General features: G+C 41.8%; 4 protein-coding genes across 12 annotated transcripts in view; 3 read left to right on the top strand and 1 right to left on the bottom strand.

Annotated features, from left to right (window-relative positions):
* The first annotated feature begins 1,504 nt into the window (after positions 1–1,504).
* Positions 1,505–3,815, top strand: si:ch211-103a14.5 (guanylyl cyclase-activating protein 1). The gene is made up of 4 exons (XM_035631416.2): positions 1,505–1,777; positions 2,591–2,740; positions 2,987–3,077; positions 3,298–3,815. Exons 1-4 carry the CDS (start codon positions 1,580–1,582, stop codon positions 3,426–3,428), a joined length of 570 nt encoding a protein of 189 aa, XP_035487309.1. The 5' UTR covers positions 1,505–1,579; the 3' UTR covers positions 3,429–3,815.
* A 1,362-nt stretch (positions 3,816–5,177) lies between these two features.
* Positions 5,178–10,021, top strand: irf6 (interferon regulatory factor 6). The gene is made up of 8 exons (XM_035631414.2): positions 5,178–5,318; positions 5,516–5,805; positions 6,380–6,575; positions 6,690–6,788; positions 6,893–7,147; positions 7,874–8,266; positions 8,397–8,515; positions 9,008–10,021. The coding sequence occupies exons 2-8, from the start codon at positions 5,632–5,634 to the stop codon at positions 9,236–9,238; spliced, it is 1,467 nt and encodes a 488-aa protein (XP_035487307.2). The 5' UTR covers positions 5,178–5,318; positions 5,516–5,631; the 3' UTR covers positions 9,239–10,021.
* A 1,072-nt stretch (positions 10,022–11,093) lies between these two features.
* Positions 11,094–18,358, top strand: eps8l3a (EPS8-like 3a). 5 transcript variants are annotated; one of them, XM_035631056.2, is made up of 19 exons: positions 11,094–11,248; positions 11,859–11,945; positions 12,051–12,127; positions 12,226–12,290; positions 12,392–12,550; positions 13,249–13,398; positions 13,492–13,556; positions 13,644–13,756; positions 13,851–14,014; positions 14,118–14,223; positions 14,686–14,759; positions 14,868–14,942; positions 15,271–15,416; positions 15,515–15,659; positions 15,756–15,799; positions 15,894–15,990; positions 16,091–16,195; positions 16,488–16,573; positions 17,465–18,358. In XM_035631056.2, exons 2-19 carry the CDS (start codon positions 11,881–11,883, stop codon positions 17,607–17,609), a joined length of 1,881 nt encoding a protein of 626 aa, XP_035486949.1. In that variant the 5' UTR covers positions 11,094–11,248; positions 11,859–11,880; the 3' UTR covers positions 17,610–18,358. The 5 variants fall into 5 exon arrangements, with proteins under 5 accessions (XP_035486949.1, XP_035486953.1, XP_035486950.1 ...); XM_035631060.2 differs by having other exon boundaries at positions 11,096–11,252; positions 13,647–13,756; positions 13,854–14,014; XM_035631057.2 differs by having other exon boundaries at positions 11,096–11,252; positions 13,647–13,756.
* Positions 18,009–22,223, bottom strand: part of LOC118309206 (AMP deaminase 2-like) — a 26,742-nt gene continuing 22,527 nt past the window's right edge. For all 5 annotated transcript variants that reach the window (XM_035631053.2, XM_035631050.2, XM_035631051.2 and 2 more), the window contains one exon: positions 18,009–21,875. In XM_035631053.2, coding sequence (XP_035486946.2) covers positions 21,660–21,875 — 216 coding nt within the window. In that variant the 3' untranslated portion in view covers positions 18,009–21,659. The remainder of the gene's footprint in view (positions 21,876–22,223) is intronic.

Below are 22,223 nucleotides of genomic sequence, written 5' to 3'. Positions count from 1 at the left end.
GTTGTCCTGGAGACAAACCAGACCGGTCCATCCAGTCCCTCTGTGCTCGTGGGGATTCATCATGCAGACAGATGCTGGCTGCAATGTGAAGAATGTGCTGGGAAAAACTGCCTTACATTGCTGAACATGCAGCTCTCTAGAGGCATCATGAAGCACACGTTAAATCATTTATTTGTCTGTTTTTGTCATTATTTATTGAGTTGCACATTTGGTGAGGAGAAGAATACTGATGGCAGTTTGTGAGTGGTGATGAAAATGATTGTCTTATGTCTGTTAGTACATTTTCCATTCCGCTATAATGAGGAATGAATCGGCTGTGAATGGAAATTAAACTATGATATCTGAACCAAAAGTATAATGCGGAAGAATGTGTTTCTAAGACAGCAGCAGTCACAATATATTTCAGGATTGTAGACCTGAGTCTGGAGGAAGTTTACATTTTTCTCACCTGAAAGTTGTTCCATTGAAAACTGTTCTCACTGAGGTGCATGAGTGTTACATAATGAACATTTTACCAACAAGTTTTAAACTTACACTCACAAAAAAAGTGAGGCCTATTTTAGGATTTATGTATTTTAATTGAATATAAAATTTCCACCCATTTGGATTACACAGATTCAACACAAACAAACTGATAAACTTGATTTTACTTATGGTTGGTTATGGTTTATGAATTTATAACAAACTGGAATTATTAATTATAAATATATCTGGTTATTTTGCATTTAAACAACATTGGGTTTATTAAAAAAATAATTTCAGTGTCAGGTATGTTTGACAAAACATTGCGTTTTGTAGTCGGTATTATGTTAAATCTGTTTAGTCCAATTGGATGGAAATTTTACATGCAATAGGCCTAAATATGTTACTGTCATGGGACAACAGTTGAAAAATAGACCTTTGCTACCTCACTTTATTAATGTGCATTGTCCCTGTGATATCAACCAATAAAAAAAATAGAAAAACTAAAAGCATGGGGTTGGAGAATGTTTTATAATTCGGGTGAACTGATTGCTGGTTGCTATTGCTGCCCACGTCCAGTCAAGCAAACCAGCGTCCCGTTGCGGGGTGACGGTCAGCAGATGGATGAGCTTTAAGACTGTCTAAACAAAGTAACCCAGTGGAGGACAATAATGCCAACTTTTACAATATATATATAATAATGTGAATACATTAAATCTTTACATGAAATCATTTTTTGAATTCATCAGGCAGAATGATGTCTATATATAAATTGGATAAATGAGAAGTATCAACTCATATTTGATTCATAAATGTCATTTGTAAATCTCAAATATTATTTTTTTGCTCCGCTGGTGTCGTCCTGTACAAAAGGAGTGGATCCTGCACTTAGGTCTCTTTAATTAGTTAAGTGTTCGCTGGCAAGCAAAGTGGATTCAAGCTTGTAAGCCACAAGACGCACAGAGAGCTGATTGGCTAACACACAAACACACACACACAGAATCATTCTGCTTGCACACGTCTGCATACCTGCCATGCCTGGGTGCTCGTTGGATGCAGTACACTCTGACTATGGTTTCTATGGGATATTTTCCATCTACATTTTGAAAGACAGATCATGGGAAACTGCAACAACTCCACAGTGGAGGAACTACAAGCGTGTGAGAGTCATCAGTGGTACAGGAAATTCATGACCGAGTGCCCTTCTGGACTTCTCACCTTCTACGAGTTCAAGCTGTTTTTTGGCCTGAGGAATCTGTCGGAGACGTCCAATGCCTACATTAGGACCATGTTCACGACGTTTGACATGAATGACGTAAGACAGGTTGAAATCTTTTAACACGTCAATATATTTATTCTAATGCTGCGATATCAGAAAGGGTGAATATTTAAATTTGGTCATCATTAGTTAAAAGGAAATAGATTTATTTGCAGTTAGACATCCTATGAAAATGCTGTTGATATGAATAATACAAATCATACTTATAATATACCAGTAATAGGGAAAACGCAACATGCTACTATTACAGAAATTAAGAATCATAATTAACAACATCCCAATTGTCGACAGAAAACCCACAGAGGTTTAAAAACATGTTCATTTTTAGTTGTTTGTATGCACTTTACGAAACTTGTAGACTCATGCATGTCTTTTACTTGAATAAGGAAAACTTATAAGAGCATAAAAAAAACGGTTTGTGTTCAGCTCTGTCTTTAAAAACAATGTATCGCTGCATCAGTGTCTATGTTTTCCTCTGAGGAAAAAGGTTTTGTGCTATTTCAGCTCATACAAATCTGTTTGAGAGGAACTTAGGGTATTAGAGAGGGGGCTTATCCCACGACACCACTTATCCAACTGACCTACAATCATAAACAATTGGGTGCAACATCTTGTGAACTACAAGCAGAAGGATGCTGGGAATTTGTTTCAATCCAATGTGGAACATTTTATTTTTTTTATCTCTGTAGCAGTGATTGTATCATTAGATCCTTTTTGGAGATATAGATCAGCATGGCAAAGATTACATTTCAAGAAATCATAAAATGTATGGGTCACGTAGACTGTGTGTGGCTGAATGCTACGCTGATCTGCTGATGACAATTATCGCTTGATCCCTTTCTTCTGCAGGATGGTTTCATTGACTTCATGGAGTATGTGGCCGCTCTGAGTCTGGTGCTGAAAGGAAGAGTGCAGCAGAAGCTCCGCTGGTATTTCAAACTGTATGATTTCGACGGAAGTGGCTGCATCGACCGCGAGGAGCTGCTCCTGATAATAAAGGTACTGATGATGAGCTTTCTTGTCATGTCAAAGCTTGACGAGGGGCTTAAGTGAGAGACCTAAGAAAATCCCAGGGACACAAACAAAGCAGAGGAAACCCCACCTCAGGCTTATTAGAGATCAGACTGGGACGTGAGGCGAACAGCTGACTTCGAGCTGACATCTACTGGTCGAAGAGTGTAACAAGGGAGCAAGGCGTGATGTCAGCTCTTAACAGGATCCGCTCTCTTTGTGTGTCCTCTTCAGTCCATTCAAGCGATCAATGGAATCTCTCATGAGATGTCAGCGGAGGACTTTGCCAACATGGTGTTCGACAAGATCGACATCAATGGAGACGGTGAGACCCCCAAACTCTACCCACATGTCACTGATTCATTCACAGTTTGTGATATAAGTATATGGCAGAAAAAAATATTATTACATTTGCAGCATATATATACACTCAAGAACCTATATATGTATACTGTGTCTGTATATGTTAAACATAGCTAATCATTTACCAGATATGCATCCCTGAAGGGCCGGAGCTCAGTGTGTCTGTTTGTCATGTTTCCCAGGTGAACTGTCCTATGAAGAGTTCGTGGAGGGGGTTCAGAACGACGAAATGCTTCTGAAGATGCTGACAGAGAGTTTGGACCTCACACACATTGTCCAAAAGATTCAAGGAGAGTTGAAGGCCAATATTTAGCATTTCCAACTTTTACGGAATCTGAAAAAACACTTACAAAAAACAACATAACTGAGCCACAGCTGACTGAGTGAAGATGTGTTCACTGACGTTTTTCCCAATCTTGCTGAGAAACAAGTCCTTTAATCTTTGATATATTCCTTAGGTCATAGTGGGATCTCATCACCACAATCTTTATTCAGAGTGCTCGTTTTACAATGAAAAATATGACTGCATACCATGTTGTTGGTGAATGGATATATTTGTGTGTGTGTGTGTGTGTGTGTGTGTGTGTGTGTCATGTAGGGCATGACCTCGCTGTTTTACTCATTGTACTATAGTTTTGCTGAATTGTTGCCCACTGGTGTGATTGTTACATGAAAAAGTCTTTAATTAGAAATTTAGAATCCAGACATTTTTACTGTATAATTAAATTGTATAAATCAGTTTTTTTTTCTCCTTTGGAGACTCGTCATTGCCATGGGGCCATTGAGGTGGTGACATACATCTCAATATGGATCTACACTTCAAAGATTGTCTGAGACAAACACATCATTTGTGATGCTTCAGGCAGAATTGGCCCCAATTTGTGTTGCATGGACACAAAACAACGCCACACACCCACATCTTCAAAATGCAAATAGAAAAACCCCCATCAGCATCACAAACAAACGCACACACACACGGCAACAGGCTCTTTTCGCATTTTATACCGAAACCAGGAAAACCAAAGGAACTGATGCAGCGGCAGCAGGATGGCAGTGACGCGCTCTCCGAGTCGTGGGTAGTTTCAGGGAGTGGCTTGTTGACTTGTTGTGGTTCCTATTAGTGACAGGATCATAACAAACTGGAACTCTTCAGAGGGAAGCCATTGTTCGTGGAAACTGTCGTTGTGCCACACAGCCGAGCCAAGTCTGGGCACACATCGGGTAATCTAGGGTTATAGGCCTCCAAAGATATATCCTATAATTTTTTCTCTCCAACGTAAATACCATACAATTGCTGAAGAGATATGTTCGTGTGACAATGTCGATTTTATTCACAAAAAAGGGTCAAATTAATCAAATGCTCAAATGGGATGCGATTTAAAAGCCTCCCTGGTAATGGAGAAACTGGCTAAACTGTTATAATCAAATCCCTTGGGGGAAAAGAAAGGAATGATATTTAGTTTTCCTTTTCCAAACTGTCTCTGTATCTGATCCATATAAAGAAAAACCACCTCGTAATCCTCAACTTGAAAATCTATACATGCTATAATGTGGCCAATGGCCTATTTGCAAAGAGAGAGAATCAAATTTCAGAACGTGACAAATTAAAAATAAATATCCGTAAACATATATATACACATATATATATATATATATATATATACATATATATGTGTATATATACACACACAAATATAAATAAGTATATACATATTATCAGTTCAGATCAGATTTCAGAGCTGTGTAATGTGACCATTCATGTTCATTATCCATATTGATACTTCATCAAGTCGCTCTTCATCGACATTATGGCCAGATTATTTATCGGATTCAAGATATTTGATCAAAACAAATTGTCCGGTTTGTGTAAGATGCTGTGGACCAATGGTGTCAACTGTTGCCCCCCCCCCGCTCAGAAAAGGTGTGCGAGCGGCGTGACGTCACAGCCATACCTGAGTTTCGGTGAGGAAAAGGGGGAAGTACCCGGACAAGTGGCGAACACATCGGACCTCCGCGGTTGTCCGACACGAACACCCCTCTCGGCGTCGTCGTCCCGCTCCGTCGACGCGCGGGACAACTCCGTAGAGAGTTTTATTTTTCGGGGGCGATTTGCAAAAGGAGGAGGACGGTTTTTATTCCCAGCTGCCGCTTCGCAGGCCGACGAGGAACAAGACTCGTCTCCCACTTCCTGGTTCGCCAACAGGTATGCGTTGTCCTTGAGCGAGTTTCGTGTTTGGATGCTTTGTTTGTGTTAACGTTTTTTCGGACTCGCTCCCACTGTTATTGGCACATTTGAAATACAAAAGAACGAACGATGGACTACATATGGTCCAACATGATTGGACGAATGAGCGAAGCGGGCAGCTTTGAAAATGTTTGGAACTTCCCGACCCGCTGCAGGATGTTGGTGAGCCCCGCCGCGCTGTGCTAGAGATCCGCCGGCAGCTGGTTCCCTTCCCAGAGGTCAGAGGTCAGAGGTCAGGGGTCAGGGGTGAGGACCTCACCGACGGGTCGGCATGTCGGTGACCCCTCGGCGCGTGCGCCTGAAGCCGTGGCTGGTGGCGCAGGTGGACAGCGGGCGATACCCGGGGCTGGTGTGGCTCGACCGCGAGGCCATGCGCTTCAGTATCCCATGGAAACACGCCACCCGACACACGCCGCAGCACGAGGACGAGGACACCATATTTAAGGTAAAGACATCATCTACACCAAGAAGTCGACGTCAGGACAAGTGGCGCAGACTTCCCCCATTGCTGTTGGAAAGATGTCAAGGTCTTTGCACTGTTCTGTAGCAACGTCTGTTTGGCAAGATTGTATTCAGGTATCTAATTGACTGCTCCCCCCCCCCCCCCCCATTCAGATGTTTCACGTGAACATTAGATTAAATGTTGACTTCTTGTGTGAGCACGTCCAGTCTGCGTTGTGTTTCGTCCCTGTACATCTGCCAAACTTGATTCAATTTGGTTCAACAGTTGGGAAAACCTAAAAACGTTTTTTGCTAAATGCTTTTGAACTTTTAAATCAGGGCACACATAATGAGACTGTAGAGCTCACATTTTCTACACCTGCATGTAAAAATACATTTCATGAACAATAATCATTGACCATTAACACCAATGTGCATCATCTTGTATATTTTCTTTGGACAGATATCCCAGAATAGTACATCAACACACATTACAAAAAGCAACACCCACACACGTGGATCCTATAAAACAGGCCTTGTGATCATGATTCCTCTGGTCTGTGTACGTGTTCAACCAGGCGTGGGCTGTGGAGACCGGGAAGTTCCAGGAGGGGGTTGACGAACCGGATCCCGCAAAGTGGAAAGCTCAGCTCCGATGTGCCCTGAACAAAAGCCGAGAATTCAACCTCATCTACGACGGCACCAAGGAGGTCCCCATGAATCCTCTGAAGATATACAACGTGTGCGACATCCCGCAGCCGCTCAGTAACCAAGGTGACACGACGGCTGATTGAGCGTGACAGGACTTCCTTAATGCTCAGGGAGTCGTTTTACAGATGTCGATGTTTGTTTAGTTTTCATTTCACAAGACTCACTGTCTCTCAACAGGCTCCTCAGACGCTGGTTCTTGGACTCCACACGAGGAAGATGGTGGTGACGAAGATATTCCAGATACACCAGAATCTCTCCCTCCGTACCCATCCAATGGTGAATGACTGCTCCTCATACTTTTTTTTCTTTTTCTTGGCATTAATCAATTATTTTGATTGCATTTAAATTAACTATGTATTCTTTTCTTTTGTGTGATTTAGGCCCCAGCCCGTCTCCTCTCATCATGTGGTCTCCCATGGGCTCAGACTCGTCCATGCAGCCTCCAAGTTGCCCCCCTTCAAACGAGGCCTGGCCCAAAGAGGAGCCCGTAGAGATCTGGCCCAAACAGGAGCCCGTGGACGTGGAGATGCACCCCACACCCCTGGCTACAATGCCGCCTGCGCCGATCTTACAGCCCCCTTCTCTACCCGAGGCCTTTTTTGCCTCCCCAGAAACGTGGATTAGTTCCCTCCCAAGTTAGTATGAAATTTATATATAGTAATCACTCAGACTCACTCACACAAAAGCACCCATTTATTTCTTTAGTTTGTAAACTCAGATGGATTTAGTGCAGTCGGCTGAAGTGTCAGGATACCTGCTGATCAATGGTCACCTCTCTCCAAATTGATTGAAAGACACCATATTGTTCAATGGTTTTAATCCTAAACAGCGATACAAAGTAGCTGATCTGTCTTACAGTCACTGAAAGTACAAAGCTGGTTATGTTTTTACGGGTTTATTATCGTTTGCAAATCCTGTAACAAGACCACAACCTACAAAGTGTTAGTCTCTATCAATACTTTGTCTGTCAGCCCCCAACCCCCAAATGATTATCTTTACAAACGCATCGCAAATATGTAGTTTAATTGTGTGAAGACAAAATACTTCCTGTACGTTGTAGTTTGCAGCAAACAATTCTCTAACCGCAGTAAACGTAGCATTTGTTGGCCCTATTTCCAGCTGTCGATTTGTTGCTCTAGTATTTCCAGCAGCAGGTTGAGCAGTGTTTATGCGATCAACTTAAAATAAATCAGTGTTCATGTTCATTGTAACAAAGAAAAATGTGACCCAGTGCAGTGTTTGTGTCTTATCCATGCAGTGCAGGGATATGTAGGTTCTTTGGCGAACTTAGAACTGAAGCATGAGTTTAGCTGCACATCAAACGTGGTCTTAACATTTGTCTACACTTGTCTATGGCTCAGTGACAGACCTGGAGGTTCAGTTTCTGTACCGAGGGAAGGAAATGTGTCCCACGCTGACCGTCAGTAACCCCCAGGGCTGCAGGCTGTTCTACGGAGACCTCGGCCCCATGGTCAACCAGGAAGAGCTGTTCGGGCCGGTGAACCTGGAACAGCTGCGCTTCCCGACCACGGAGCACATTACCAATGACAAGCAGAGGGTCTTCACCAACCGTCTGCTGGATGTGATGGACAGGGGTCTGATCCTGGAGGTCAGTGGCCACGACATCTACGCGATCCGCCTCTGCCAGTGTAAGGTGTACTGGTCCGGACCCTGCGCTCCAAATCCAGCTGCACCGAACCTTATAGAGCGTCAGAGGAGGGTCAAACTCTTTTGCCTGGAGTCTTTTCTCAGCGGTAAGTTGAATTTTCTTCAATTAGCACATGTGGTTCTACTTAGATATTAGTTCAATCCAAGTCTTTTACTCTTTGGGAAATGCAATATACTCTTGGAATTAATGAGAACATATTTCCGTGTGCTGTGTAGGTTTGATATGCCAACAGCGTGGCCAGGCGCCAACACCCCCTCAGTTTGAAATCAACCTGTGTTTTGGAGAGGAGTGGCCTGACGGAAGGCCCAAGGAGAGGAAACTTATCATGGTCCAGGTGAGAAACAAGATAATCAACAACGTACAATAAAGGCCCAAAAATGTTCAACTGATACCTTTGCATCATCAAAATACTTTAGTGAGTTATCTGTGTTTAGAGTCTAAGGTGGAGTCCCCACAAACTCAAAGAGATTCAGTTTACAGTTTTTTAAAACAAAGGAAGAAAGACAGCAAATCCTCACACTGAAGAAGCTGCGACCAGAGGAGGATATTTTCTTTCAAAAAGTACTCAAGCCTTTGATTAGTTCTCAAAATATTTGTGGATAAATTTTCCGTCGACTGATAAATTAGACGCCTTGTTTAATCTCTCATCTGCATTCAAATAATTTATATAGAAACAAGCAGAACATTAGTCATTAAACATTTTACTCCAGCTAATATTCACTAAACCGGTTCATGTCTGTTTTGCGTTTATTTATTTATTTTTATTTTTTTTACCTCTCTTGCCGTCACTCATTGGTGCACGCTATGTCCTGCCTCTGCCCTGCAGGTGATTCCAGTGGTGGCCCGCATGATAAGCGAGATGTTTTCCGGAGACAACACGCGATCCTTTGACAGCGGCAGCGTGCGCCTGCAGATTTCTATCCCAGATATCAAAGACAACATAGTAACCCACCTAAAGCAGCTGTACTGCCTGCTGCAGACCCACCAGGGTCAGGATGGCTGGGCGCTGCCCCCGGGGGCCGGTCTGAATATCACCCAGGCCCTGCAGGCACAGTGAAGCAGCTGACACTGTCAATGTATTTCTCTGTTGGTTTCACACTGCTACTAAGAGTTATCTGTCGTTAGCAAAGAAGTACTTATTTCTAATCTTATTTAGACATGTGCACCATATAGTATAGGGTGCTGTTGCTTTTCAGCTTTTTTTTCTAGTATGACTGTGCCGTGACGAAGCGGCTCTGTATATAAGAGCCTGCACTCACACAACGCAGTAGACCGATGTGGTGATTGCTTGGGCCAAAGTCCTGTTTGCTGCGAGGGAACATTTAACATAGTTAATGAGTTACAGAAATTGCCCTGTGCTTTATTTATCCCAAACAGGTCAGTGATTACCGAACCTTCCTTTGGGATCTGTCGTTCATGAAACTATATATTTGGACCTTTCTCTATGTTTTGAAGCAACATATCTATCATGGGCTTTGTATATTTTAAGAGAAATGAAGGCAATTGTGAATTAAACCAGGGGTTTCCAGCTCCCATTATCCTGTGCACATTGCATTTTTTTTAACAGATGACGCGACCAAAGGTAAAGGTCTTTGCCTGCAGTTTTGTATTGAGTCATTTTATTTTTCCAGATATGTTGTAGGATAGTAGGTATATTCATATCTTTGATTTTAATCAATTCACCATTTATCCTGCCAGCCATTTAACTAGATAATGTTCAGCCATAGGGATCTGTTTTAACATGGATGCCACTGCACTTTGGCTGAATGAGTTGTGGCTCGTTGAAGTGCATTTATCCTTCGATTGTAGGTTTATTTTATCAATAAAAATCCCAAAATTATCTTTGAGTTTGTGTGTTAACTAGTAATTAAAACCATTGTGAACTCCTGCTTTGAGTAATGCAAAGCAGGAGTCAGATGTTGTTTGTAGCCACATTTTAAAACGGTATTTGTTCACAGTTGAGCTCCACTCGACTCTGCTGATGCTGCAGGATGGCGGATCTTTGCGACCTGAATGTGCTACTGACACCTCTTGTGGCTTTGTCGAAACAGCATCAAGCCTGGGATCTGTACAATGCACATATGACATTATCAGAGACAAAACAGCGATGGCAGTTTAAAATGAGTGCGGGCTGGGGTCTCGAGAAACTGCTCATCCAAAAAACGAAGTCCTCAGCAACACTTTGAAAGTGATCGGGGCGGGTGTCAAGAAAATTGAAGGACTGGTGGACTGGTTATTACAGATATTTCTGGATTTCTTAGTAGGACACACTCACCGTGCACACTTTCTTATTAATGCAATTATTCTATAAGCCAATCACGTGGAAGAGGGGACAATGCATACAATCACACAGATGTATGAGGCTGAGGAGCTTCAGTTAATGTTAACATGAAACACATTTTCAGCCCCTTTATTATGAATCAGTCATGGTGTGTGACCGTGACCCTTTATGGCCTCGTTTTACCCGTCCTCTGATGAAAGATGACAATGACAGTGACGATGTGCTTCAGTGGCCTCGGCAGTCACCTGACATCATCTCAATGAATCCATGTAGAACTGAGGCTGTGTTTAGAGAAAAGTGCGGCCCTGTTCAGTATTAGTATGCTGAGTATGTGGAAGGAAACGCACATGAAAGTGGATGTTGAACAGAGGCTATATTCAAAATATATTACTAAATTACAGGCAGTTTTCACAAAGAAAAAAATTCAAGGACTGCAAGTGAACTACCTTGTTTTTTTCTATTCAGTCTATCTATTCTATCTATTTTCTTGATGGCATCTGTTGACTTGGATATTTAAAATAACTGTTGACACGAGGAAAAGACATGTGTGGCAGGTTAAAGCCATTTTCTCCGTATCTGTTAACCTTTGCTCAGGCAAGATGCCACACTCAAGACCTCACACCCTCAACCGAGTCGGCTCAGTGTCGCACAGATCACTTTGCTGCTGACAACCGGACTTTGTCCTTCTCCCTGATGAGGAAGTCGGTGGCTGAGTGCAGGATTAAAATATCACTCGCATTTGTACTAAATAATACGGAAGGAAGTGACATTCGACGGCCAAACATTGTAGGTAAGAACAATCTCCACAGTAAACTGTATGTCCGTTATCTGTGTAATTAATCTAGTGAAGGATACCTCGGAGAATTTCTCCTCATTCCTTGTATGAAATAATATCTTTAGGACAGTTTCAATTCTGATAGAGGACTAAGACTTGTTGGAGTAATAATATTTTCATTACAGTTTTAATTCTGTCTGTTATATTCCCACAGATCATTTTCCTCTGTTCATATACATTTTTGATATAAGGTTGCAAGCAAACCCGTCTTTAAAATATGCAATAAAACTCTTGAAATATTCCTAAAGCACCATTAAGATGTTGTTGGAAGGATGATCATGTGGTGCGTTGCTAGGGGATCATATCTACATGACTCATTTATTAATTCATAACGACTGTATTTATTGCTGATGTTTGGACAAAGTCTCATTTAACTTCTAACATGTAAAAGGTTTGGTGTTTTTCAACTGAAACACCGAAACCTGGCGTTTTTAAATTTCAGCCATGCTTTTAAGCTTTGGATGAGTAATAATGAGCTAAATAATTTACGGATTTAATTCAGATAAAAGCTGCAGCACGTTTGTGCTGTTTGTAAAAGTGATGTCATGTGTGATACTGCAGGTGTGTCAGCTCCGCACTCAGGATGTTCAGGAGCAACAGTCCCTTTGGCAATGACACCAGCAGCTACACGGGATCCATTCAGTCGAAGTACGTGTGTCACTGTTTCATGCGACTGACCGAGTTTGCTTCATCCATTTATCTGTCAATCAGTAGATGATCAACACTGTAAATTGCCTGGCTTTGTTTTGACAGTGGTTACTCCAGCAGTATGGATGAGGCGTCGTCACAGGCCTCAGGTCTGTCGAAGCCCAGTGCAAAGTCAATTTACTGTAAGTAAACAGAGCTGCATTCAACATAGCAAGTGATTTCACACCTGTTCACTTCGATGTCACGAATGATACAGACAGTCGGCCTCATGTTCCAACAGTGCAAAGGATGGAGTACGCAGCGTCCATGAACAAGATGATGAACAGATTTCAGTACAAAGTGGAGGTATCATATGCAACCTCAACATGATCTGATCATACATTCTGAATCCTGCCACATATAAGGTTTTTTGTGTGTGTGTGTGTGTGTGTGTGTGTGTGTTACAGCATTTGTTCACCTGCGACCTGGATGGGAAGGAGCTGAGAAGCATAGCTGACTGTGTGGAGCGTCTGAAGCTGCTGGACGGGATGGGTCGAGTGTGGGGACAGAACATGGTGCTGGAGGTGCACGGGCTCAACCTGATGTTCAAGGACATTGAAACCAAGGTAAACATCACGACACCCGTGGCAGAGCAAAATGGTAAATGGACTATTTATATATAAAACCACCAAAAGCACTTTACAGTACAAGTCACATTCACACACACACACACACACACACACACACACACACACACACACATTCATACAGCTTCTACAGACAGCGCTTTTGTCTGTCACACGTCATTCATACACTGCTGTCACAGATGTCAGGGGCAATTTAGGACACGTCAGCACGCAGACTGGAGGGGCCGAGGATCGAACCATCGCCCCTCTGGATAGTGGACGACCCTCTCTATCTCCTGAGCCGCAGCCGCCAGGTCAACATGACACGTAATGCATTGAATGGATCACTGAGTATGAAAACAGACCCATCATCATCATTTTTCTTTGTCGAGCACTTTTCAAAATTAAGATTAGATTAAATTAAGTGCTTCACAAAGGCAAAATGAAACTGGGTTCAAAAGAGCAACAATGACAACAAATGAGAATAAAAACCTTCGCATTAGAGTTCAAAGGATAATAAAGCTCAATTAAAATTTGTTTTGACCAGGGACTTAATAGAGATTCCACGGTCAGATCCTTCAAAATCCTCGGGGTCCCTGACTGCAAATGCACCGTCCCCACTCATACTCTAAAATCCATATTCAAATTTGAATAAAACAAATCATAATGCTGCGTTTTGCCTTTCTTCTTTTCTGCAGGAGGAGCTTGAGTTGATGGCCCTCAGTGACATTGTGGAGCTGAAGGCCGTGCACAACACTGGCATGTTTGACTCCCTGCTCACTATGTCCGTCCAGCGTGTGAGAAAAAAGACCACCACGGTCTTCATGTTCCTCTGTGAGGACGTCAGGGTGAGGGCAAAGAAACGGGAAAGATTGATATGACCGATGAGGGAAAGAAATTAGTGAGTGATTTTCTTTTTTGGGGTGATTTTTTATTTTCAGGCTGACTATATTCAAAGGGATCTCTCACAAGCACTGATCCGCCGAAGAGCGTATCCAAGCTTCTTGTAAGAGCCTCTACAGTTACGTGACTGAGCGTGTCATGTGCTGCACACTCGAAGCTGTATTGATTTGTGCCTCTCACTCTGTTGAAGCAGCAGTGCAGGAGTTAGAGCCAGAAACGACAGAGTGAAAAACCATCACAATGCAGCAAACACCTACGAACCCAGAGAGCCGAGGCCTGCAGCTCCTCCTGTGCCTCCGTACGGTGAGGCTGTGACAGGACACGTGAACCTGCTGCACTGATTGTTAATGATAGACCTTAAATCTGTATTAAGCTTGACTTTTTTCTTTACATGAAGAAGAGGATGACATGCGTGAGCCGGAGCTGGTTGTGCCTCAGGTGGAAGAGGAGGAGGAGGCGGCTTCACCTTCCAAAGAGGAAGCACCATTACCAAAGCTCCCCAGTGCTGAAGAAGAACGACAGCCTCCTCCTCGCCAGTACACAGAGCTGGACAGGAGTGTGGTCAGAGCAATTCATAAGAAACAGGGAATGGTTTTGTACTATTTAAGTGAAGACAATATGGAAATGTTCTTTTCTTTCTTTCTTTCTGTCTTTTTCTTCCCAGGATATCTTCAATCATGTTCTAAGTGACATTGAGATCTTCATGGGGCAGGTCGCCGCCGTTGTGGCGAAGAATGCAAAGAAAAAGAAGAAGAAGAAAAAAGGAAAAGGTAATTTAGGGGAAAAAAAAATCGAAGCCAGACATACACGTATACCAGTATTATTATAATGTACAAAATATCTTCATATGTGAGTGCTTCGTCATCAGAATCAGAATCTGAAACATTTCATTATCGTTACAGTTGCTCCAACCAAGAATAGAAACATAAAATATAATGAATTAGGTATTTTCATATAAATAAGGAGAATGTAAAAATATGTGCATTCTGTACATTATACTATAATATATATATGCATATATACACTGTAGTACTATATACTATATACATATACAAACAGTACAGGGCACAACAGTCCAAGTGGTTATTGCAATAAACCGGTGAAGATTAACTGGGTTAGATAATGGTCTATACTCAGAGTGTCTGATACTTCAGGAGAGGAGTTGTAAAGTGCTCTGTGGTGCGTCTCGGTGGAATAAGTCTATTTAAACATTTTTATTTCACTTTTACCAGTCATGGACGGCATGCCACCTATGGAAGAGTTCGCAGAGTGTCTCCATAAAATCAAATATGGTTTCAACCTTCTGGTACGAGCCATTAACAACTTTTACATTCCTGGTCGCTCTGTGATGAACAGTATGTGTCACAGTGTTTCTGTTGTGCATGAAAATGTTTGTTGTTGTTGTCTTTGACAGGGGGAGCTCAATGGCAGGATCAATAACCCCAGCGCTCCTGAATTTGTTCACGCCCTCTTCTCCTCATTGGCATTTGTAAGTCAGCGCTTCTCTTGGATCTGAATAATTCAAAACAACTGTCATTTTGAGGAACTTGAACACACATACTGTCACGTGCCATCACATCCATCATCTAAAACATTCATATCAAGAGCCCTGTCACGGTGACAGAATGCTTTGCACTGTATGTTTTGAATCAGGTCTAACTCATCCTTATGAAAGTATTTTTTCTTCACACCTACACTTATTCAACTTGCTGTTGTTGAATCAGCCACGTTACCATATGTTTTGCTTCACTTTGTGTTCGCAGCACCCTCTCTTTATGTATCGTTGTCAGAGGATTGATTATGATTTTCCTCGGCAGGTGATAGTTCACTGTCCCAAGGATCTGCCACCGACCATTGTGGCTCCGCTGCTGATACCTCAGTGCATCCGCCTCATGAGTGAAGAGGCGTCTGCAGAGGAGGACCAGCTGTGGCAGTCTCTGGGAGACGCCTGGAACATCCCCAGGTGGGACGCCAGACGGTTTGGGATTCAATAAGTGTATCAGACTGCTTGCGTGTGGGCGATTTAGTGCCAGGGTGATAATCGGGTATGATTTTTAACAGTACTAAATGGCCTGAGGATGATGAGGACATCCCCACATACACTCCAAAGTTCTCTGATGGCTGGCAGGCCCCTGAAGTAGCTGCAGCACCTGCACTCAGTGAAGCTGTGAGCAAACAGGACATTCCACGACCTGCACCAGGCCAGGTATTGTAAACCTCCACAGACAGTCACAGACTGAATTCAATATAAGTATTGGGAAAAGAGAAAGAGGTAACTAACATAACTACCTTTTCTGTGTAGACTTCAGCCAACTGGACGCCAGCACACCACCCACAAAAAGCACGGTACACACAAGCCCGCAAAGTATAATTTATCCTGAGAAAATTTTAAACCTTAATCATCTTTTTGATGTGTTTTTCTTTTCTATTCTTTTTCCAGCTCAGGTGAATTCCAACCACGTCGCATACGTGTTCTGTATGACTTTGTTTCAAGAAACCCCAGAGAGATCACCGTCAGAAAGGGGGAAATGGTTGAGGTGCGTTTCGGTGACATTAACCAAAGTCTTGTCTTTTTTGTTGCACCCATTTAAAAATGTCCCATAATCCTTGGCTGGCGTTTTCTTTGTCCACCCACAGCTGCTGGACATGTCAAAGCAGTGGTGGAAAGTGAGGAACAGCAAGGGGGAGGAAGGATTTATACCAAATAATGTCTTGGAGGCTCAAGACGAACAACAAAACATGGTGCGAGAATACTAAAACAACACAAGTCAACTTAAATCCTATGGAAGTGAAAAGTGCACTGGGTGAACGAAAACACCGGCTTGTTAAATCTCAGACACCTTCAGTGTTTCACTATCCGAGTCAGCGTCCACACAAAGGAGGACGTGACTGTCAGACACCTTTCTCAGGAATATTAGTTCAGTTACTTTTCACACAACATGCGTTTGTGTTATTATGTCTCTACTCAGTGATGAGATTCACCTGTGTGTCCTGGTAACATAAGAATAAGAAAAAGATGATTCAATGTTCTCAGGAACCCAAAGCCAATCCTGTCCTCACCAGGAAGTCCAACCCTGCAGAAGTGAAAGCCTGGCTGGAAGAAAAGGACTTTAGTAAAATGTAAGTACAGATGATGAAATGAAAGCAGTGACTCAAAGATCAGAATTAGGTTATTTGGATTTGATTGATGTCTTATCATAAATGTATTGAATTTAACTGTGAGAACAGTTGCGATCTTTCATAGTGATGTCCAGCAGCCTTCAAAGATACATCTCTCCTTCTATGATTGAATTTATAGAATCAAATAATCCAATCAGCTTCTTTATTGATGTATGATGACGTATTTTCCCACTGACAATATGCTTCTGCTTCTACTCGCTCCCTTGGACGAACAAAGACATGATTCTTACTGACATTTTTTTCTAGAAAATGTAAATCTGCACAATGAAAGCCAAAGTCCAAATGTTGTGGTGAACATGTTTCCATTTTTTTTGCAATGTCACAGTGAACTTCACCAATTTTACACATTGAAATCAATTCATTAGTCATAAACTGGGAAATGGGTTTCCCTGATGAAAAAACCCTGATGGTGTCACCAGGGTTATCAAAGAATTGTTTTATTTTTTATTTTATTCAAGTGATGTGAATTTAGAAGTCAGGGGGAATTTATTGAAATATTGCATTTTGGCTAATAATCCAATATCCAATGTTTTAAGAGCCTAACCCATACCCATATATATATATATGTATATATATGTTCAATCTGTGCCCATACCACAGACTGAAATTCAGGATGGTATGACCTCTGCTGCATTTTGTCTCGTGTGTTCAAAACAAAACTGCCCAAGTAACATACTTTTTTCTCAATGTTTACAAAATGAACTTCAGTGATTCATTTTGAAGAAAAACCCCCACCACCTATTTAAGTCTGGTTAAGCGGTACCTTTCCTGCTCAAATTACCCCCGGTATCGTTTAATGTGAGCACAATATATCTAATTGACTTCTTGCAGCACTGTGCGCTGCCTGGGCGTCCTGAGCGGCCCGACGCTCCTCGGGATGACCAGAGAGGAGCTGAAGATGGTGTGTCCAGAGGAAGGAGGACGAGTCTTCTTCCAGCTACAGGCAGTCAAGTCCACCATCACTGCAAGTTACTGACCACAGCGCGTCATCGTTCGTCTCTGCTGTCTGTCTGGACAGGTCATTATTATTATCATCATTAATATTACTGTCATCATCATCCCAATGATGGGTACCAGTGGGAACACGGCACCTCTCGGTCAGTTTTGTGTTTCGACACTTTAGGCTGCCAGGTAAAGACCAACAAGAGGACAACTAGGAAGCAGGAGGAGGTTTTGTGTCCTCCTTTTGTCAACGTTTACAAAAAAAAGTGCCATATATTCTATCAAATAACTTAACTGTCACTTTGAAAGTTTTATCAGTGAAACTGTCTGGTGCCAAGATTAAATCTGTTATCTGTGTAAATATAATTATAGTAGGCAACAAATGCAGTGTAACAATGTGAATTATGTAAATAAGTTTCCCTCAGCACGATGACTCGGTGAATAAACATGCTTTATTTTATTGTTCAGACATTACACATGAACCTTATCACTAGCATTTGAATGTGTGAAACACAGATCATCCATTTGGGACAAAAAACAAAGTGGCTGCAGATCAATGGAAACAATATTAGGCTAGATCAGAAAATAAAAACCTGTGTCAACAAGTAACAAGAAGTTGTAAGTGTAAAAACAAATACATTTCATGAGAATATCAAATGAACACAAGCATAACTTGAGAGTGAACACTGTGAAGTATGGTACACAGAAATAAAACAAGCCGAACGTCTACACAGCAGAAAATGTTCATATAAGATTATTAAAACTATTAATCTGTGAATAATATATTTTAATAATTGGTGTGTTTTTTGTGTTGGCATTCGAACAATCACTGTGTTACTGCTCAGAATCTTTTAATGGTTTCTACTGTTCTTTTGTCTTGGGAATATATTCTCATGTGCAATTATTCACTGGGATTAACTGGCTAGTTGATGAACAGGAAAATAATCAGCGACAACTGTGACGGTCGCTTGATCTTCTAAAAAAATGTGCAGGTACAAGCTTCTGAAACGTCAAAATTTGTGGCTTTTCCATGGTTTTACATCAAGATAAAACAGATATTTTTGGGACTGATTACATTAACTTGCACTATGGGGAGTTATAAGGGGCATTTCACCCTTTTCTCTTTTTACAAACCAAACAATTGATTGAGAAAATAATCATTAGTAATCGATAACAATGACAATAATGACTGGCGGCTGCCCTGCTGCTGCTGGGGACAACACAGAACTGCAATTATGAAGACAACAATAAGAGATTAGTATTTGTGAGGTAGGCTGCACTATGCTGCGAGTGCACAGACGTGGTGACTGTAGAAGACAAAGTGGACATCAGTATAGTAAACATGTTGTGAAGCTGAATGGATGGAAAAGGTCAAGGGTCATTCCAGATCCCAAGTGCACTGTCATCAAAAACATATTCCCATAAGTACTTTACATTAATGTGACGGTTGTTCATCATTGGAACAAGTGAAGGGACGCTAATGAAATGAAGCTGCAGCAATTGAACAGAAATACACGTAAATACACTTTGTGCTTTCACCTGTGGACCAATGGTATCAGGACAAGTCAGAGTAGATAATGTGCAGATACAGATCCTCAGGAGATCAGTCGAAGTGAAAAGGACCTTAAGATTTCACATGAGTCTTTGCAGCAAACACAACCTGAAAAGTCAACTCTGCCGATATAGAAAATGGGTAAGTTTCGTGTAGAGACATTTTTTTAAGAGGTATCAGTCGAGTACCTTTCTATCAAGAATGTTGCAGGTGTGAGAAACATCCATGGATAAAAAATAAAACATGAGGCAAAACAGTTACTGTAATATTAAACAAGGCAGAACTGACAAAAAAACTATTTTGTAAAATGACAAATTAAGAAAGGCTAAGAACGATAAACGGCACTGAAAAACAAAAAAACATTTCCAAGACACAGCACTTATCCACAATTATCACCCAGCAACAAAACTAAGTGTCAAACCTTGACATCTATATATTGTGAATATAAACTTTCTTATCTCTATATTGCCTTTAAAAAAATACACTTTATACATGAAGTCCAACAATCACTCGTAATCCATTGTGTCCCGTGCATCACGTCGACGACACGGGAAATCTACTGTCACCAGGATGGATATTTATCTTTCACACTAATCATCTATAGAGCAAACACGTATATGTCCTAAAACATCACAGCGGTTTATTCGGATAAAGGCTGACGCTTTCTGATTCATCATCTTCTAGTCTTGGCATCGCATATATTAACCCGATGGTAGGATTAAAGGAGAATGTTCGTAGTCTGATGTGAGGTTGAACGTATCCTGTGACAGGTAGAGTGGTGTGATAACACGATGAGGTTGCGGCACAAAGAGACGTGTGATCCCAGCTTTGAGGCGATCTTAAAACAAATGCTACAAGAACCATGCGACAGTCTCCACCATGTCCCAGCATGGTCCGCTCATGTCTACACGTGAACAGTGTTGAGTTTCGAATCTGTTTTACTGTGTAATATTCTCAACAAACAGATTTCTGACTCGGAAGCTTGAGTTTTTGGACCAGGCAACAGAAGAAAAACAAGAAGAGGAATATATCCCTTTTCCATTAGTCGAAATGTTGAGAACTTGAAATTTCTAGATTTGAGTAGAAAAAGATTTCAATCTACTAATGTTCTTGCCTCCACAAAATGCCTTGTGGTCATTATTCATGCAGGCATGCAAATAAGCACTTTCAGCTTACAAACATATACATTTTCTCCTCAAACGAAAGCCAAGGTAAAAGCTAGTTTTACACCAAGCATGCAGCTGGGTGGTTTCAATCCCACCAGCGTGGATATCACAACAGCATAGAGGCCTCCTGTACATGGCTGAGGAAGAAATATGCGATAGGTGCGGCGTGATGCAGAGCGAACCTTTATACATTGTAAACAGTTTGGAGAAATATGGGCATGCCGTGCCCAAAAGTAAAAATGAAAAGGCACTGTGAAGTCGTGGTGCATACGCACAGTGCACTGCATGCAAAGGGAAAAACTCCACGACTTTCTACTTCATTCACTGGGAAAAAGGAATGAGTGTGATCGGGGTCCTCGGAGGAAGAGAGGTCGCATGTCTACAGGGCCGCAAAGGTGAGGACGCGATGCGGACCTCGTCCAACCCTTACCAAATCACATTTCCCCTTTATATCTCTCACAGAAATATAAAAATAAAATGATCTCCTGCATTTTACTGGAAATCATTTCTTCTGCTGTTCAATACAATTTGCTTCTTGGAATGTTTGCCGTGCAAATAAATGATCTGAAACCACACCAGGCACCATGCATCTGCAGCATTCCCTCCGATTGAATCAAGCTTTTTACGTCACCTGTCAAGGTTTGGTGTGTACTGTACAATCTCACACAATTTCTGTTCCTTCATTATTAATTTGTGTAAAGGATATGAGAGATACACGAAGGTTATTTAAGCAGCATGGCTGTAAAGAGGAAGATAAGCAACAACATACAGAACAGGTTTACTGTTAGGAAAGTGTAAATGTTGCTCGTCAGTGTTTCTGTAAAAACTACAGATACTACGCAATATGTAATAACTTTGATGAAAAACACATCACTGACTCAGTGTTTCCCATTAGTTACTGCCGCTGTCCAATTTGTCAGACCGTTGTTTTGTAATGGACCAAAAACATATTTTTATATTTGTGTTTCTCTTACACTGATTTGTTTGTGGTCAAACGCATGGACAAAATAAAGTAAGCATAGCATTGTCCTAAAGTGAGGGTGGTGAGGTAAACACTGGCCTCTAGTGTTTCCCTGCTGTTCATTTACAGAAAGAAAAAAACCTGGTTTCTGACGTCAAATAAAATCAAAACATCTTAACAATGATCTGGATTTACAATTCATTCGTGCAACTTAAAAAGTCACTCGCGCGCAAGAAGCTGAAGAAGCGCTGTATCCTCGGTGTGATATCTGATATCTGCGTAGCTGTCTGTGTGCGGCATACTGCTAAAGTGATGGCTGGTGGTGTTTATGTGAAAATTACTCTCACACTGTCCCTCGAGCGGCACGCTGGGCAGACCGCAGGTTTGAGGGGCCACAGGATGATTTCAGCGCTGTCCCGGCAGAGGGCCCATTGTCAGAGAGTCCTCCTCGTCGATCGTGTCCAGCTCCTCTGTGCGTACGGCATGAGTGATGAGATGGAGCTCCTCAGACAGCGTCTCGCTGCGGTATGCCACGCGGATGTCAGGGACGTTGGTGCGACGGATGTCGTTGCTCTCGGGACCCACCTTGGGGTAACTGGGGCCCAACCAGTAACTCTTGGCCTGGAATCGGGAGAAAGAGTAGAAAAACACAGCATGTGAGAGGACACTATTGGAGATGTTAGTACATTCTTTTAGCAAAAATCCTTTTGGATTCCAAGTGACTTGCAACTATGAAAAGTCATAATGTAGAGATTGTGTCATTTAAGATGATGATTCTGAACTTTTCCGGAAAACTTTTTTTTTTGTAATTGAAACTCAAATGTCAGCAAATGTTTCCTGCCAGCCCCCAAAATAAAATTTCCAAAAATGTCAGAGAGCCCAGAAATGTGAGAGAAATCTCACAAAATTCACAGCGAGTGAGTGGGCATGTTGATGACTGTAAACAAAAACACTGCTTTCCACAGCGGG

Source organism: Scophthalmus maximus, chromosome 6, assembly GCF_022379125.1.
Source record: "Scophthalmus maximus strain ysfricsl-2021 chromosome 6, ASM2237912v1, whole genome shotgun sequence".
NCBI lineage: Eukaryota > Metazoa > Chordata > Actinopteri > Pleuronectiformes > Scophthalmidae > Scophthalmus > Scophthalmus maximus.
The sequence above is the reverse complement of the archived record's forward strand: the minus strand, read 5'-3'. Positions and strand labels throughout refer to the sequence as shown.